The sequence below is a fragment of the Moschus berezovskii genome, chromosome 22 (assembly GCF_049115385.1).
Source record: "Moschus berezovskii isolate FMDL1 chromosome 22, NW_MosBer_1.0, whole genome shotgun sequence".
Lineage (NCBI taxonomy): Eukaryota > Metazoa > Chordata > Mammalia > Artiodactyla > Moschidae > Moschus > Moschus berezovskii.
The window spans coordinates 38,199,230-38,217,001 of NC_142481.1; the positions used below are offsets into that span (position 1 = coordinate 38,199,230).

The 17,772-nt window shown below is 44.5% G+C and overlaps 3 protein-coding genes across 3 annotated transcripts in view; 1 reads left to right on the top strand and 2 right to left on the bottom strand.

Moving 5' to 3' along the window:
- PLLP (plasmolipin) overlaps positions 1–2,953 on the top strand; it is a 33,372-nt gene extending 30,419 nt beyond the window's left edge. The window contains exons 3-4 of the mRNA XM_055412695.2: positions 92–214; positions 1,462–2,953. Coding sequence (XP_055268670.2) covers positions 92–214; positions 1,462–1,578 — 240 coding nt within the window. The 3' untranslated portion in view covers positions 1,579–2,953. The remainder of the gene's footprint in view (positions 1–91; positions 215–1,461) is intronic.
- Positions 2,954–4,188: 1,235 nt separating this feature from the next.
- Positions 4,189–10,637, bottom strand: ARL2BP (ARF like GTPase 2 binding protein). Its single transcript, XM_055412697.2, has 6 exons — positions 10,321–10,637; positions 9,496–9,557; positions 7,570–7,676; positions 6,555–6,640; positions 6,236–6,332; positions 4,189–5,586 (listed from the first exon to the last, which is right to left on the bottom strand). Exons 1-6 carry the CDS (start codon positions 10,356–10,358, stop codon positions 5,485–5,487), a joined length of 492 nt encoding a protein of 163 aa, XP_055268672.1. The 5' UTR covers positions 10,359–10,637; the 3' UTR covers positions 4,189–5,484.
- Positions 10,638–10,815: 178 nt separating this feature from the next.
- The window catches only part of RSPRY1 (ring finger and SPRY domain containing 1), a 37,806-nt gene continuing 30,849 nt past the window's right edge, over positions 10,816–17,772 (bottom strand). Inside the window, exons 14-15 of the mRNA XM_055412694.2 lie at positions 16,177–16,281; positions 10,816–13,962 (exon numbers count right to left, since the gene is read on the bottom strand). Coding sequence (XP_055268669.1) covers positions 13,866–13,962; positions 16,177–16,281 — 202 coding nt within the window. The 3' untranslated portion in view covers positions 10,816–13,865. The remainder of the gene's footprint in view (positions 13,963–16,176; positions 16,282–17,772) is intronic.

The following is a 17,772-nucleotide window of genomic DNA, read 5'->3' on the forward strand; positions in this document are numbered from 1 at the left end:
GAAGGGATGTGTCAGTGGGAACAGGAAGTTCCATAGTTACTGTAAGAGTCTCATGTTTTAAGCCTGTTCTTTCCACTCCCCCAACCCCCAGTTAATGGTATTTAACGTGGGTGCCACTGTTCTCTACATCACGGCCTTCATCACCTGCTCTGCTTCGGTTGAGTTGACATCCCTGAAGGGCACCCGGCCATATAACCAGCGTGCAGCAGCCTCCGTGAGTATGGTTCCCTGGGGCACCCTCAGCAGTTACAGGGGAGACAGGTCAAAGCGAGGTCTATGCCCCTGGACTCCCACTGCTCCCTGATCCCAGGCCAGGCACCTGCCACATGCTCAGTCACCCTCCAGCTCCCAGTAGACTCACAGGTGTCCCTGTTGTTGTTGAGTCATTAAGTCGAGTCCAATTCTTTGCGACCCCATGGACCACAGTCCGCCAGGTTTCTCTGTCCATGGGATTTCCCAGGCAATAATACTGGAGTGGGTTGTCATTTCCTTCTCCAGGGGATTTTCCCTATCCAGGGATTGAGCCTGTGTCTCTTGCACTGGCAGGTAGATTCTTTACCACTGAGCCACCAGGTGTCCATAATTAACAGCAAACCCACAAGGAAACCAGAATGCTTGGGAAATGCTTCAGGCTGGCAAATGAAGCTTGGGCTACCTGTTGAACTTTGCTGTGCCACACTGTTCTAGGGTTGTATGTCTCCTTGGAGAGTCTGTTAGAAGCTCTCTATCATCCACCTTTGAGAAAGGCACGGGCAAAAACCTGTTGGTTTAAACTATCTGGGAGATTCTCAGGTTCTCCTAGGCAACCCAAACTTGGGATCCATGTCGGATAAAGTGTCAGAACCCCACACACCTGGCATGCCTCACCCATGAGTGTTCTTCCATTCCCTGTGTGTGTGTGAGGACAGGAGGGTCGGGGGGAGAGGGGCTGCCAACCCTTTTGACAGACCGGGAAACTGAGGCTCAGAGCGGAGAAGGGACACGCCTAGACTGAGCCCCGGGTAGGGCTAGATCAGGACTTGGGCTCCCTCATTCTCTCTGGTGTGGATGGTTTTGAAACCTGTGAACTCAGTCATCAGAAAGGAGACATGGAGATTTCCGGAATGTGAATTCCATATTCCTAGGGCAGCTTTTGAATGTTACCTTTTAAAAAACTAAATCCCGGAGCTGGGTCTAAAGCAGCTCCTACCCCTTTGTCACTCTTGGCATATTGTCCAGTTTTCCCTCTCAGTCTGACACACCTTGCCTGTATGGTTGAGGCAAAGTTAGCACCCAGAGCCTGGAACCCATCAGCCCCATAGTCATTAAATGGCCGTACGGGTAAGCAGGAGTTGGTGTGGCTCATTCGGTTAGTTGAGGGGCTCTGGTCTCCCTGTCTGTGCCGACCCTGTGTCTCACTGTTGTGGCCCCCAGCCCCACGTGCCGTGGTTCAGACAGACTCACCTATGTCTTCTCTTTCAGTTCTTTTCGTGTTTAGTGATGATTGCCTATGGAGTGAGCGCTTTCCTCAGCTTCCAGGCCTGGCGAGGAGTAGGCAGCAATGCAGCCACCAGTCAGATGGCTGGTGGCTATGCCTAAACCACCTGTGCCATGGGCCACTGTGCGGCTGAAGGCTGCAGCCTGCTCCCAGTGCAGGTGGCTCCGGAAGCCTGAAGTCTGCGCCCTGTACAGTCAGCCTGGAAGGGACTACGCATGCTCATCTCTGCTCATCAGGCTCACCCGACACGCCCAAGGAATCAGGAGCCTTCCTCTGGCAGGCATGTGGCCTGGAGAGAGGCCAACAGCCAAGACAGTCCTCTCCGCCCTCCATATTCAGAAGGTGATGGGGGATAAGGGACTCTCTTGATTTATCCTTAGGACTCTGTGTCCAAGGCTGAGACCTAGCATTCTCGCCAGCACTAAATACACTAACAGTGAACTCCACACCCGCAGCCCCTGACCCACCATAGAATAAGCCTAACAAGCAGCAAGTATTTATCCTAGTTTTTGTTCTGGGAAAGCTGAGCAAACTCATGAAACCATTCTGATTCCTGAAAACATTAATTCTGGTCTGACCCACCCCCAAGCCAACATGTCACTTGTAGGGAAACATGTAGAAAGGGTTATGATTCTGACAGCATGATTTTCCTTTCCTGCCTTTCGAACGTACCAGTTATTTAAAACAAATCAGTTTTAAGAGACTCTCAATCAGGGAAACCTGATCCAGGTTTCCCTCCCTTTCCCAAGCCCGTGTCATTTTCCCTTTGGGGAAACTAACATCAGTGCTCACTGCCTCCCTGACGCTGTTAATTAGGCACTTGGGACGGGAGGGAACATAAGGCCTTGCTGGTGAGTTGCCCTGTGCTTGGTGGTAAATTTTTTTTTTACAAAAATAAAGACCGAAGAACTTATTTGGAAAAGATGTTGGGGAATCATAGTTAGAGATGCTTATAAACACCAGGAAGCCGCAACATCAGTCAGTACAGTTGGCCCTCTGTATTTGTGGGTTTCACATCCGAGGATTCAAACATTCGGTTGATATGCCTACCTTGGTAGCTTGTGAAGTTCAGAGATCAGATAATCCAGGTGGCTCAGTGTGTGGAGCTGACAGTAGATAGAAGGGGGAGCAGCAGAGAGAGGGGGGTCCCCCTGAGTTTATTTTCCTACCACAGCACAGCATGCTCTGAATAACAAGCCACAGGCATTTCTGGGCAGCTCTTGGTCCCACCTTAAAAAACTGGGAAGAATGAAAGTGTAACTAGATTCAAAAAGTTGTGGATGAGCTACTCTCTTGGGGAGAGGGGCAGGGGAGGAGGCAGGTTGTCAGATACCCATGTCCCAGCTGGCCCGGTATAGGCCTAGTTTGGGCCTGTTGTCCTGGGATGACAATTAACTGCATCCCTTTTTACTCTCCAGTGTCTCAGAGTTTGAATAATAAAATTATAGTCATTGGAGGATCAAGCCATAAGAAGAGCATTTTGAGGCTTAAGAGAAAACAAAATTTAACAGCTTCTTTGGGTTGAGATGTTAACATGCTTCGTCAAACAACTACCTTGTGGTTCAGGCCGATGCCCCCCTCAACCCCCCAAGTCCTTAGCCCCTGCTGCATGGGTGAACAATGCTGCCCAGGGCTGAGGCCTAAGCTATAGGAAGAGGCAAGTGTCCCCCGAAGCTGGGGCCAAACACTGGGCTTTCTCATGCCGGCCATACCTGTTGCAGTTGCTCAGGTGTATCCAACTCTGTGATCCCACAGACTGCAGCACGCCAGGCTTCCCTGTCCTTCACCATCTCCCAGAGTTTGCTCAAACTCATGTCCACTGAGTCGGTGATGCCATCCAACCATCTCATCCTTTGTTGTCCCCTTCTCCTCCTGCCCTCAATCTTTCCCAGCCCCAGGGTCTTTTCCAATGAATCTCTTCGCATCAGGTGGCCAAAGTATTGACGCTTCAGCATTAGTCTTTTCAATGAATATTCAGGGTTGATTTCCTTCAGGATTGACTGGTTTGATCTCCTTGCTGTCCAAGGGACTCTCAAGAGTCTCCTCTAACACCATAGATCAAAAGCATTGATTCTTTGGTGCTCAGTCTTCTTTATGGTACAGCTCTCATATCCATACATGACTACTAGAAAAACCGTACCTTTGACTATATGGACCTCTGTCAGCAAAGTAATGTCTCTAGCTTTTTAATAATGCTGTCTAGGTTAGTCATAGCTTTTCTTCCACAGAACAACCGTCTCCTTGGAAAAGAAGAGACACCTGAGTCCCTCTAAAGGTGGCACATAATGATATAAGTTCCTGAGTGGACACAGAGAGAGTTCTAGTAAGTTGTTTTTTTTTTTTTTAAATCAGAAAGCCTGTTTCCTAATAGGAAGCTACAGAAGGCTTATCTGCTTTTTTCTGAGTGGAAAAGGATGAAAAAAACCCATCTACCTTTCTTATTCACTTTTCATAATTTCATCTTTGGATTTGTCCACTTGCTTTTTCTCACCCAGACTGATCAGCGGGGTCTTCATCAAGTGCTCCCAACATGCCTGGCCAGTCCCATTTATAAAAAGAGCAAGAAAGGTAAGCAAGGCCAGGAGAGTCAGTGTTTAAGGTAGCCTTTGGCTTCGAAGACCAAAGCTCTGATAACTTGATGGCAGCAGCAACAGTACACAGGGGTTGGCTCATTTAGAAAGATGGTTTATACAAAACACCTCAAATTCTACTCATGGTACAAAAGTATTTAATAAGCGCCATGTCGGTACAGAAAAACACACAGGCTGTAGCTCATCCTTTAAAACCAAAAGAGTCAACTGAAAAGTTAGTAGATTCCTATTTTTACTTTAAAAATAAAAACAAAAAACTAAGTACACAGTGGGAATGGAACTACTACAGTTTTTCCTTCAACCATGTTTTCCAGCCAGTAATGTTCTATCCAGCACTGTAATAAGACAATGCACTGAACCTAAGCAGATGACCAGGAAAGCTGTTTGCCATTTCCTACTCATGCTAAGCTAGACCATGGAGCGCTATCTTGGTAGGATTATTTTGACAGCCAAGAAGGAAGTGCAGAGCCCCTACCCCAAACCTAAGGAGCTGATTTACACAGAAAGGGTTTTAAGCAAACCTGCACAAACATGAACATGCTCTAAGAAAAGGATGTATTTTAGACTACTTCCAGCATACATTCACTGGCACCCAGTAAAATGGACTACACCAAGGCAGAAAGCATTTTAGCTTTCATAGCACTAACAGCTAAAAAGCACACAGCATATAATACTTTGATCTTGAAGTGGGTAATCATGGAAGTTCCAAGATTGTATCCACTAGGTTAGCCTGAGTATTCATCTAGAAAAATATTTTTTCAGAAACACATAAACGAGGGTTATGGAAACAATGGGACTACATCTGGACTTGTAGAAGACAGTGATACAAAGACTGCACATGGATGACTAGGAACTGATTTTCACAAGTAGCTTTTAGGTAAAGGAAATCTCTGTAAGTTGATTCCTACTAGCTGTGATGGTAGGCTTTTCAGAAATCTTGAGATGGGCAGCTAGCTGCAGTTAACCCCTAGATAAATACTCCCCGTCAAAACCCCCGCTGAGGATGTAGGACTCAAACTGTGATCCATACAAAGAGCTGTGAGTGCACGAAAAGCCTCCTAGGACATGTAAGGCCTGCTGGGCCAAGAGAGTTGATGATGGTGAATTTTCCCAACACAGGCACCCCGACATGAATGCTGGGGACGGGCATCCCAGGTAGAATGCTGGACTTGGGTTTGCTGCAGGAGCCAGACTCCGAAGCCTGAGAGACGGGTCTACTCGGGGAGGAGTACTAGGGTTACCAAAACCAAGAATGTCTTGTCCCAGGAAGGTCAGGTGATTATCTTCTGACCCATCAATACTTAACAATGAAGAGTTGCAGAAGAGTCAGTCTTTCCAAGATGTATTCTTCTGACATCATTAGCCAAAGCCTCTCCCAGTCTGTTGAGCTGGTGACGTCCAGGAAGAGCCCAGAGCCTAGGGCCGCAGATTGTTCTGGGAGGCTGGCACAGAAGATGATTTGCACAGTGAAGTCACCACTAAACCACTGCTCAAGTCCAGTCCCCGGCCTTCTTTTTCCTACAAGAGAACACCACAACTTTAAGAGGCAAGGGAGAGAAGAAAGTCCTTTCTAGCTCTGATTCGGGGGGGAGATGTTTAGGGTGGGAGGGTGGGCCACCAGGGACACACAGGAAGAGGGAGGATGTGGTTTTGCATTTTTGTTCAGCACTGGTCACTCAAAAAATGTACCTCTCAGGGTACACTGGACCCTGGAGGTCCAGTGGTTAAGACCTCACTGCAGGTAGCATGGGTTTGATCCCTGGTTGGGAGAACCAAGATCCCGTGTGCCAAGCAGGAAGGCCAAAACAAACAAAACAAAAAACACCTCTCTTCAATGAAAAATATTTTCTTCTATTAAGATCCTGTGTTACAAGAAAGGCAAGGCAATTAAGACTTGTTTTTTGGCTTTGTCCTTTTGATTATACAGGGACGCTATAAGGTGCCTGGGACCTTTGGTTTCACCAAAACTATGACAGTGTAATTCTTCATAAGCACCCCGGGCCCTGGTCAGTGGGCGACAGCAGCTGCTCCGCTGGCATGTTGCTCGCTGTCTAGCTGACACTGGCCAGTCTTACAGCGGGGAGCACAGAGGGTGGTTTGTGCCTGACATGTCCACTTGTAATTTTCTAAGCGGTTCACTGTGGCGTAACAGACAAGAAGGACTTACTGCTCGGTAGTCCAGAAACATTTCTTTAAAAGCCAGAAAATCCGTAAATGTGAGCAGCATGTCAAAAATGTCACCGGCCACTTCGTCTTTATGGTGCCTGCGAAGGAAAAGGGTAGTTGCTTCACGAACAACTGATGACACAGACCATCTCCCTGAGATCTCCTTCAAAGGTATGGAGGGCCTCCCACCCAGGACCTAACCACCACGTGTTCTGAGGCCTGATGTTCAAGCACTAGGGGGAAAAATAGGAGGCGGGTCTATGAATTTTCAGAGTTGAGGGGGAGCAGGGTACCAAGAGGTAAAGTCAAGTTCAACTTACTGTAAAGTTGTAGTGAAAGCTGCCATGTTAAACCCAGGAATCCGCTCCAACAGCTGTTCTTCTATATACTTTTCTACCAAAGAAATCTGTAACAGTAAAACTTCTTTTCAGAAAGCCTGTTCTCCAGCCGTTTGCAAACATTTCTGTGTGCCTAGCTCCCCGCTGAGCGCACCAGAGAGAACCCAAACCCAGATCCTCTCTTCAATGAGCTCATACCACCCCTGCCCTCCACCCTCCAGGGGTAATTACACTGCAACAAGAGAAATGCTCCCAGGTGGGTAGGGTTAGAGAGCAGAAGGGCTCCCACCCGCCATGGCATGAAATGAAGAGTAAGTGGGGACTTTTCTGCCTGGGTAGATAGAATCTGTGGAAAGAAATAGATGAAAAAGCATATAATGAAAGGCAATCACAGATCTGTTAAAAGCAGAGGCTTGGCTTAAGAAACTTTCACCAGCTCTGCCACTTTTGCATTCAAGGAATTAAGTCCTGGAGGCTCAAACTTCTCAGATAGGTGAGATCCTAACAGGAGGCTGCACAGGGCCTTGGCATATGCAGAGACCCAAGGGTGCAGAGCCAAGGTTCTTGGGTTCTAGTTTGGTTTTGCCACCAACAAGTGAGTGATCTGGGTCTTGGTTTTATCTAACAGTCATGCATACTTAATTGAATTACGTAGTAAGAAAAAATAGTGTGTGAAAGCTGAAAGGTCAAAAGTATGTAAGTGCAAGGTATGGTGAACCCATATACTGTAACTGAAAGCAGGATTATGATAAAGGCAACCATGTTTGTAAAATAGACTATTTGGAAAACAGCCCCAAGAACTATGCAGAGGAAAACAATAGGTGATGAAGACTAGACCCAATTCTAATTAGACTTCCTAGCAGGGTGCTGGTGGCAGATTCTAAAAGATGAGCAGATTTCAACATTATTTGATCCTAAATTCATATTTTAAAGAAATCCTAAATTCATATTTCAAAGAAATTCGAAGCTCCAGTAAGAGAAATAGGAACCCACTTACATATTCATTAAAAATAGGTGTGTAGGTGAGCTTATTCTCTTCCGTGTCTTCAAACTCCTGGTAGTACTTGTCCATGAAATTCCTCTGTAATAACTGGAACTCATCATCTGAATTGCAATAGGATACATATATTCTTTTTAACACGTAGGAATTAAATGGCAGCAGAACTGCTTTCTAAATGGCCAACCTTTAGGAGAGGGACAGCTAAAGGTGTTAAGTGTAAAGTTCGGTGGCATTAAGAGCCTTCACACTGTGTGCAACCACCGCCACCACCCTCTAGTCCATTTTAAACACAGCCATACAGGGCAGGGTGGCTTGGGAACTCCACAAACGGTTCTCTTAAACTCAGCTGCAGTGGTAGAAACAGTGTAGTGATTAAATGGATGGGCTCAGACAGAGGCTAGCCTGTTCTGTTCTGTTCAGTCGCTCAGTCGTGTCCGACTCTTTGTGACCCTGTGGACTGTAGCCTACCAGGCTTCTCCATCCATGGGATTCTCCAGGCAAGAATACTGGAGTGGGTTACCATTTCCTTCTCCAGGGGATCTTCCCGACCCAGGGATCGAACCCGGGTCTCCCACATTGGAAGCAGATGCGTTAACCTCTGAGCCACCAGGGAAGCTAGCCTACCGGAGTTTAAATCCCACCTCAGCCACTAACACTGGGTAACCTTGGACAGGTTAATTTCTCTGAGTCCCAGTTTCTTCAACTTCAAAGTAACTATCATAAAAGATTGCTAGGTGGCATTTAGATGAGGATTCACATATAGTGAGTGACTGATTCACAGCAAACACTTATTAGGGTTTAGGGAATTTCAACAACCAAATAGAATATCATTTCCCAAAACAAAAGGAATGCTTCACAAATGGCCTAGACTTAGGAATAAATGCGCTGGGGTTACAGAAAGCTCATTTCCCTCACTGCATTCAGGGTTCTTGTAGAGGCCAAAAGAACTCCAGGTATTCCTCAGCATTCCCCAGGAATCCTCTGATCGACATGGGACCTTAATGGTGTGTCTTCATCTGTATTTAGGAGTTAAGGTCATGAACCTTTATAGGACCCGAAGGTACAAAACTGGGTCAAGTGATTTTCACTAAACAAGACTAAGAAATACAGTTAACAACACTCAACAACAGTGTTCTTTTCCTTATTCTCAGCAAACTTAAAGTCACCCATACGAGAGATTTTTTTCAAGTTTTTCTCTCCTACATGTTTGTCTTAAATGACAGATGCCTGTTACTGCTTTTTACTTAGCAGGACCTATGGAAGCCAAAGTGAAAGTGGCTCAGTCGTGTCCAACTCTTTGCGAGCTCAAGGACTATACAGTCCATGGAATTCTCCAAGGCAGAATACTGGAGTGGGGAGCCTTTCCCTTCTCCAGGGGATCTTCCCAATCCAGGGATCGAACCCAGGTCTCCCGCATTGCAGGTGGATTCATTACCAGCTGAGCCACCAGAGAAGCCCAAATAAATCCACAAATAGGAACTCAGGACCTAGGAAGATATGGAACCAGCTGAAGCATGACACCTTGTTTCTCATGGACACGTGTGCTACGGTCACACTGTTACACTGCTCTATGTCACAAAAATATTAAGACTCAAGACTAAAAGCCACTCTTACTCTCTGAAATAAAGTAGTTAATGTTTGCTGAAGTTTTGCCACGAGCCCTATAACTCCAAGATGCCCTGTTACCTGAATGAGTCCCTTCTAGGGACTGAATTTATGGTAATCAGTTATTTTCAGGAGTAGGGGCTGTATGCCTTTAAGGCAAACCACAGGACGGCTTACTTCGTATTTCAGTATGCCACATTAAACATTATATGCAGCATGATGTTTTCTCTCTTTTTAAAAATTAACTTTCCAAGTGGATTTCAATGTCGTTAAAAGCAAGAGCCTAAAAACTAAAGAGCCTGGAGTAGGGAAGCTTACCCATGATAATGTCCTCTAAATATCCAACCACAGCATCAAATTCTGCATCAGAGGCGGAAGAGCTGAAAAATAGACCTGTATTAGGTACTGTTTCAGCTTAAATCCTTCCCCCCGCAAAAAAAATGTACTATGGCCCTTTTCAAATGAATTCTCCATCACCCAGCTTCAATAATTAAGAATGATTTACTGTTTAATCTAGCAGTTGCACACTGAAGAAAATACATTTTACACACCTGTGGCATGAAAGTTTAATGTAGTGGATCTACTTTCAGAAAACTGATGAGACACAAGGAGTCACAAAGGGACAAATAAAAGGAGTCAAGGCTCACATCAGGCATCTTAAGGCTCCTCACATTTATTTCCTGTGCGTTCTACTCACCGCATCTTCACTATCACCCTACACCAATCTACTCGTGGGCGGGCGTAAACCTGGTGCGGTCAACACAAGGGCCGGGTTGGAGAGGGGCAAATTAGAGTCCGTGGGGTGGGGGGTGGTGTGGTGGTGGTGGAGGGCCTTCTGACCCGTGGTCGGGCCTCGGCCGCTCAAGCCCACCAGGTTTTGCTGACGACTAAGGACTGGAGACCGGGGGGTTGTGACTGAGGCGTGTATCATCGCGCGACACCACGCTGCGCTCCTGTCCTCCGCGCCTGAAACCCCGAGGTCGCCGCAGAGGCAGAGTCCACCGCGGGAATTTGGGTGGGGTGGGGGGGAGTCTTGTTGGTTTCCCACCCCCACTGAGGGCACTGGTTTCGCAGGGCGGAGGCCTAGGCCAAGTGCCAGCAGCCCCGGCCTTCAGCCTCCCGGGCTCGGGCGGCGTGACTCACAAGGACAGCGCGAAGCTCTCTTCCTCTAGGGCGTCCATCGCCGCTGCCGCATCCACAGAGCGTCGGGGAGCGGACCCGTTGGCCTTCTACCCTTGCCTGCGGCCCGGGCGCAGCCTCTGCTCTGCACCGCAGAGCTCCAACCGGCATCCGGGAGGCCTCACCGCCGAGGCCGCGGCCGGCTCACGGCCCAGCCGGGTAGCGCCTACGCGCGACGCCCAGCCTCAGGCTCCCCGGCTGCGGCCACAGGCCGATCGGGCCTCCCAGCCCTGCCAGGCCTCGCTAAAGTCGCCGCTACCGCCGCTGGGTCCGGGGTCAGTTACCACGCCCCGCCTCCCGTCACCATGGCCACCGCGACCCTTCCGCCGTCTCCGGGCTCCTAGCAACCAATCACAGGTCTGCGTTACCCAAAACCAGGGGCGGGACAAAGATAGGGAGAGGAAGTGAGGCAAAGGGATGGAGGGTAGCGAGAGGAAACTGGGCCGCATCCAGCAGGTCAGGGGCTCGCTCATGTATACTCACGCTGTCGGGCGATTAAAGCCAATACGTACCCAATGTGAAGAGGAAGGAATGGAAGCCCAGAGAGCCTCGATTTCCCCACTTGCTACTTGGGAATGAATTACAAGATTTAAGAAGATTAAGTCATTCAGAGCACTGTAAATCGAAAATCTTTTCAGAGTCTATCCCTTAGCTTTTGAGCCAGATAGTGCAGACATTTGATTTTCGAGACAGTTGCTCCCTCTCGTGGAACCACCAAGAGACAGCTACCAAAGCAGTCCCCACCGCAAGAAGTGGATGTCTTGTAACTTAAATCATAAACATTCACATCAAAGATTATTCGGCAGTAACTCGTTTCTTGGGTAACTAGGCAAGATTAACGTTGACACAGAACCACTTTGAGCAACGCAATCAGGTGACTTTGCTCCAGGATAAGCCCCCTCCGAAACTGCCCAATTTTACAAAAGGGTACCCTAGACCTGTTCTCTGATTGGATCACTAGGCATAATGTCTTTTCAGTTGCATTTTTTGGCCAAATGTGGTACATTTTAGATATGGTTCATGTTTGATCTGTGGGTCAGATGGCCAGTCTGAGGGACAGATATCTTTAAATGAACGTAAAATAGCTATCAGTGGGGTGTGGAACTAAACTCCTTAACATGACACAGTTTTATCTAGGGTGAGATCAGTTCTCAGAGGTACTATCTCTGTTTAGTACCAAGTAGAAGGCAGGCATTCAGAAAGGTTTGGTAAATAACCAGACCGAGTTAATACATAGGATCAGAGCAGAGAAGGAAACTTGATTCCATCTATTCTGGTTATCTAAATGCTGTTACTAACCACCCAAAACTTCCTGGCTGAAAAAAAAAAAAAAATTACTTTGCTCAGTAATCTGTAATGTGGACAGGATTTGTTAGGGACAGTTTATTTCTGTTCTACTTGGCATCAGTTGGGGGTAGCTGGAATGGGGCTAGAGAAACCTCTTCCAAGAAGCTTACTCAAATTATTATTGGCTGGAACAGCTTAGTTGTGGATATTGAACAGAAGACCTGAGGGATATGGAGCTGTCTCAGTTCCTCTCCATGTAGGTCTTCTCATGGATATTTGGGTTTTCCCACACCATGGTGTCTAGGTCCAAGAACAAATATTTCAAGAGACAGGAAGTGGAAGCTGCCAGTCACTCAACCACCTGAGACCAGAAACTGGCTCAATATCTTCAGTCTCTGCCTGGCTATATCCCTAGGTCCTACTTCCTCCTTTTTTTTCTTATTAATGTTACTCCTTCAGTGAGGTTTCTATCCTTCCCCTCATCTAAATTAGGTACTCCTTGTTCTTTTTCGAAGCACTCAACAATTTATTACAATAAGGAAAAACAGTTTTCCCTCCACTACCAGACATCAGCTCCACAAACAGATCTGTTTTTGTATACCATATAGTTGCAGTGCCCGAGATACATTAGGTGTCCAATAAAGATCTGCTGTATGAATAAGTGATTAACCTTGCTTCTGAATTCTAATACTTGATTCTATCTTAACCTGGAAAGGATAAACCTGAATATAATATCTTGGAACTTTAGCAGCAGGCACCAATGAAAGCTTTGAAATCTTAAGTCAAAAAAGGCAACAGATGTTTTATTTATTCAATGTAAATTATTGTATTTACCACAAGCTAAAGAAGAGAACATATATATATATTTATATATATATTTGAATTTATGGAAGACTAAAGACATGGAAAAAAATCCAGCACCCCAACAAGTACAGCCAGGAAGGAAATCAGCTCTGTAATAGGATGATTTAATGAACTACAAACAAGAAAGGGTGGGGAAGGAAGAAAAAAATGTGCATTGAATTTAAGACATTGTAAAACTGAGAAGACATATTTACTATTCAAGTATAAACTCAGTAAGGACTTGGCATAAATTGAAAGGCAGCTGCTGAGGTACACCATTATAAAATAAGTTCTATGAATTTACAATTCTACCTTCCAATTTTCTGGGAGAAAAAACCAAACTCTTGAAGGTCTTCACCAGAGACCCTGAGAGGGAATAACACTTTTGATGAAGACATAGTCAACAATCCATGACTGAATTTACTATTCAAAAACATGTATTTATTTTAAACAATAGGAATACGTGCTCTCAGACTGTCCTCTAAGAGTTTTTGAGACTGTTAGTTCAAGAGTTTCAAAGTATATTACTTCCAAAAACAATACTGATTTTAAAAAATTATTTTAAACAAAAACCAAAAAGACCTGATTTGATGGTACCTTAAAAATACCCTAAATACCAAATTTTCTCCAGTCTAACATTGCAATTAAGAATTCCTCCTGCATTGTTAAAACATTTTTCCTCACAAAATGTGGGTACTGAAATTGGATAGAAACATCATGAATGTGAAAATACCACCAATCTTCTGCAGTTAAAAAAAAAACAAACTAGAATGTTCTTTGGGATCACTGAAATATCAAAAATTGGGTTTTGTTTTTTTGTCTGCAGTCTGTGCACCTTCTTTCAGGCCCTCCATGTTGCTTGTAGTATTGACCTGTGGGATTCTAGTTTTACAGCTTCAAGTCTTGCAGTGCAGTATCCATGCTTAAGATACCAGTGGCTCTCTGACCAATGGGAAGTTATGCTTAACCCAGAAACACTGTCATTTACTTCTCCATAATGACTTTTGCCCAAAATAAAAACTTTAGAATATGAGACAAAACATCCTGTTACACAATCAAATGAAGCCAACCTGGAGAAATCCAGTGTGGTTTCAGCACTCAGGAGGGCATTGTCTCCTATTGCTTTTCATGGAATTACCACAGGCCTAGTTACTGGCATTCAGCTTTCCTTGGCCTTAAAAGGAATTTCTCAGGGCTGGCAGGTTGGGTTAGATTCTAGGAGAATTTTGTCTTTGATAAACTATCATTTTTTTAGCATAAAATCTGGCCATGGCTATACGTTTCAATGTGCATACAACTGATTAGAGATTTTTTTCTTTGTTTTTTCAACAATGGCTGGAATTGAGTAGAAATAAGTCCATGAGGCCTCTTCACGTGTGTCATGAGATATGAGAAATTTGTCTGACTCTAGTCACTATTTCTTTCCGACACAATGGGCAGGTCTCCAGTTGCAAGGCACAATCCATGCACAGATCACTGAGGAGAAAGACACAGATAGCAGTTAGGTCAGTGCTTCAAAAAGTCAGACTGACGATGTGCTGACTCAATGGAGCATGTTAACTGAAAGGGTAATAATCACACATGGCTGAAATATTAAGTAAATATATAAACAGTAAGTCTCTCTTCCACTTCTGACCTTCAATCTTCCTATTCTGCGGAATAAGTTAAAAGTTCATGTGCATTCTTCTAGAAAGTCTGGATATATACAGCCTATGCATAGAGATGTGTATCTGTAGATAGAAATACAAAGCTATTTTTTTTCTCCTGACACTTAGCTATCTGTCCCATTATCATTTGTTGAACAGTCTATCTTTCACCACAGATTTGACATAATGTCTTTATATTTTTCTTTATAAGTAGTTCTACTTTGGGGTTTCTGTTCCATTACTGTGTCATTCTTTTCATATACTGGGACAAAACTATTAACTTTTTTTTTTCCTAAAGGTGGCATTTTACTCATATTCTTTCTCACCCTGTTTTTGTTTTTTTTTTTTATTTTAAAAAATTTATTTATTTTTGGCTACACTGGGTCTTCGATGCTATGTGTTGACAGCACGCATCCTTGTCTGGTCCCTAGCATCTCTTGGAAGGCTTCCAGTGTGTCCCCCTTAAAAAGATGCTCATGTTTGAGATATATATGTTTTCTTATATTGTAAAGGAAGTATCCATCCATACTTAATTTATACTTTTATTTCCTATATCCATTTCTGTTTTGTAGTAGTCATTCATTCGAGATGGATATTGAATTTTTAGCATTTTTGCAGAAAGTGTTAATTATCTGCTCCACTGTCCCTTGGCCTATTTGAGAAATTACATTTGATTAAATACATCTGAGAAATTACATTGATTCCTATGTTGCACTAACCTTGCATTCCTGAAATAAACCCCTCTTGGTTGTGTTGCTGGGTACTAGTTGCTGATAATTTAGGATTTTTAGGTTTATATTCATTCATTCATTTTTGTGTTTCATCAGCTTTTAGAATGATTTAACATGCGGGCTTTGTAAAAAGATTGTGACTTTGCTATTTTCTCTGTGGTCTGAGAAGTTTATACAGAATCCATCCATTCCCTCAAAGTTTGAAAGAACTTACTTGTGAAACCATCTGGGCTTTTAGAGAGGAAGGCAAAGGGGGAAAATCATCTCAATTTCTTTCATGGTGTTAATAGTAGGAATGTTTAGATTTTCAGTATCTATTCTAGGGGGTGGCTCATGTCATTCAGTTTAGCCAGATTTCCTTTCTTAACCTCTACTCAATGAAACTGTTGTTGCTGAAAGTGGAGCTAGACTTTTTTATAATTCTTTTAATTTCCTCTTCCAACTTTGTTCTGGATGTATCTAGTGTGGAGACTGGTCATACTTAAGATACCTGATTCTAAGTTTTTAGATTTCAGCCCTCTTTCATGAGCACTGACTGTGTGTCAAACCACCAATAAGGGCCAGAGCACTCAAAGAAGAATAAGCCCAGATCCTTAGGAATTCTGGGCTACAGAGTTGATACAAGGAGACCTGGTAGCTAAAGCTATGTGAAGAATAAGAGCAAGGCAGCGTATGGGATGGGCTGAATTACAGGGAGCTGGTCTGGAACACCGGGATAGGTACTGAACGTATATAATCAGCACACATGCCTGGGCCAGGCCAAGGTCAGCACTCTGCCCAGCTCCTCTTTCTCCTTCTAACCTTAGTTGCGAGGCCTTTTTAAGGGACTGTTTTACTTACTACTCTTGCTGATGAGACACTATTCTACAGGATCCAGGCTGTCCTCATTTCCTACAACTGCAGAATGGTTAGATGGTAGGGTGGTGCTGCCCTCTCAGTGCTGAGGAGGGTAAAGAATAAGTACATGAGAAGGCTCTAAAACTAACAGGGATTTCCTAAGAGACCTGTAATTAGCATTAAGTCTTTTACGTTTTGGAATGAAAAATGTGTTAAAAATAAAGTACTGAGTAAACAAAGGAAAACAAAACAAAAACATGGGTCTTCCATATCAAGCAGCTTCTTCTATTGCAGGTACTTTCTGGAAGACAGTCAGGTACTACTTGGCAAACTCTGAAAGCTTCAGCCCACTTTGGATATTACGAACCTTTATGAACAGCTAGGGAATAGTAACACTGTAAAAGCAATTCAAGAACAGGTGGCACTTTGTCTAATATAATGTACACAAGAGGAAATAAGCAAACAAACCCTCTGACCTGTGTCCACATGGCTTCAGTTGCGTGTCTGCTACCTCATCGCAACACAGGGAGCAGCAGTTTTCCCGGATACTCACTTGCTTCAACAGAGCAAGACGCCTGTGCCTGAGTAGAAAACACAGTTGGAAGTTCATTTTATCAACAAATAAATGGGGACAGTGAGCAGTGATGCATATGAAATGCCTTGAAAATGCTCTGTACATGGAAGTCTACCATGTATTCCCTAAGCTCTATTCAGTAAAGTTTTCACATGAGACATCTCATTTCAATCTTACAATGATTTTCTAAAACAGAGAATGAAGGAGGCTGGTCATTCTCATCTTACCTGGCGGCTCAGCTGGTAAAGTATAACACACACACAGAAGTAAACTGCTTTCCTGAGTTCTGTGGTGGGAGCTCTAGCAAATTAATCAAACCAAAGGCAGAGGGCATGGGAGCGTCCAGTTACAGCGAGTTGGTCATGACCTGGACTTGTGACTGGCATCTAAAGTGGGAGGAAAGGGCAGTCCTGCAGGACTGAACCCTTCTCCAGGGGGGTCTGAAGCTATCTCCAGGTAGACAGTATCAGAATCAAGTTCACTGCTCAGTGGTACTGGAAAACACATGTCAGACTATTCTAGTAGCAGGAAGAGTTGTGAGAGCAGAACTTTCTAGTGCAAAGACTTTGGGGCTACAGTAGCAGACCTGGTCTGTTTCAGGAGGAGCAAGGAGGCCAGGATGGCTGAAGTAGCAGGAGCACAAGGGAGAGTGCAAGAGGTCTAAGAAGTAGTGGAGGAGAGGAGGGGACAAATCCTACAGCGTCTGCTGAGATTCAAGCTTTTACCTTAAGTGAAAGAGGAAGCCACTAGAGTCTACTGAGCTGAGAAGTGCATGATCTGATTTCTGTTGTAACAATCATTCTGCAGGCCGTGCTGAACAGACTGAAGGGGTTAAGGTGGGAACAGGGAGACTAGTTTGAGGGCAGGAACAACCCAGGTGGGAAACTGGAGGTTTTAGCCATGACGGGAACAGGAAGCGGGACCAGAAGTTGTTGCCTGGGATATATTCTGAAAGTATAGCCCATGGGATTTGCTGAGCAATCCGTCATAGAAATGGCAGAAAGTCATACTCTGCCTTGTCAAGGATCCTCTAGAACTACAGCCAGGGAAACAGAATCGACAATGGAGCTATTAACAGAGAAAACTGTAAGAGAAGCAGGTGGCTGTGAGTGGATGACTTTTGTAGCTGAGAGGTGGGTATATATATATATATATATATATAGTGCTTTACTGTGCTATTCTTTTTTCTTTCATGTGTATTTGAAGTTTTCCATAATAAAAAGTTTAAGAAGAAAAAGAATGAATGGAAGAAGAAGTAGGATTTACAATATGGAACAATTTACAAAATGCCAAGTAGAAATAGGGCCCTGATCTCCTACCCTGAAGTCAGAAAAGAATACTATTCCTATGAGTAAAACAGGAAACTCTGGCATTAAAGAGGCCAGTTAGTCTCTGACAACTTCTGTCTTGGTGTCACTGTCACAGAAAACAAAATTCCAATGCAGCACAGGACTGCCCAGCTGGTAACTCTGTTCTTATCCAAGGCAGACTGCACTTT

What these genes read in the sequence shown, in the direction of transcription:
- ARL2BP (XM_055412697.2), bottom strand. Translation starts at nt 10,358, where the DNA reads ATGGACGCCCTAGAGGAAGAGAGCTTCGCGCTGTCCTT. An exon ending in GAGAGCTTCGCGCTGTCCTT is followed by an intron (nt 9,558 to 10,320) that starts GTGAGTCACGCC and finishes TCTATTTTTCAG; the next exon opens with CTCTTCCGCCTCTGATGCAG. An exon ending in GCTTTCACTACAACTTTACA is followed by an intron (nt 6,333 to 6,554) that starts GTAAGTTGAACT and finishes TTTCCTTCGCAG; the next exon opens with GCACCATAAAGACGAAGTGG.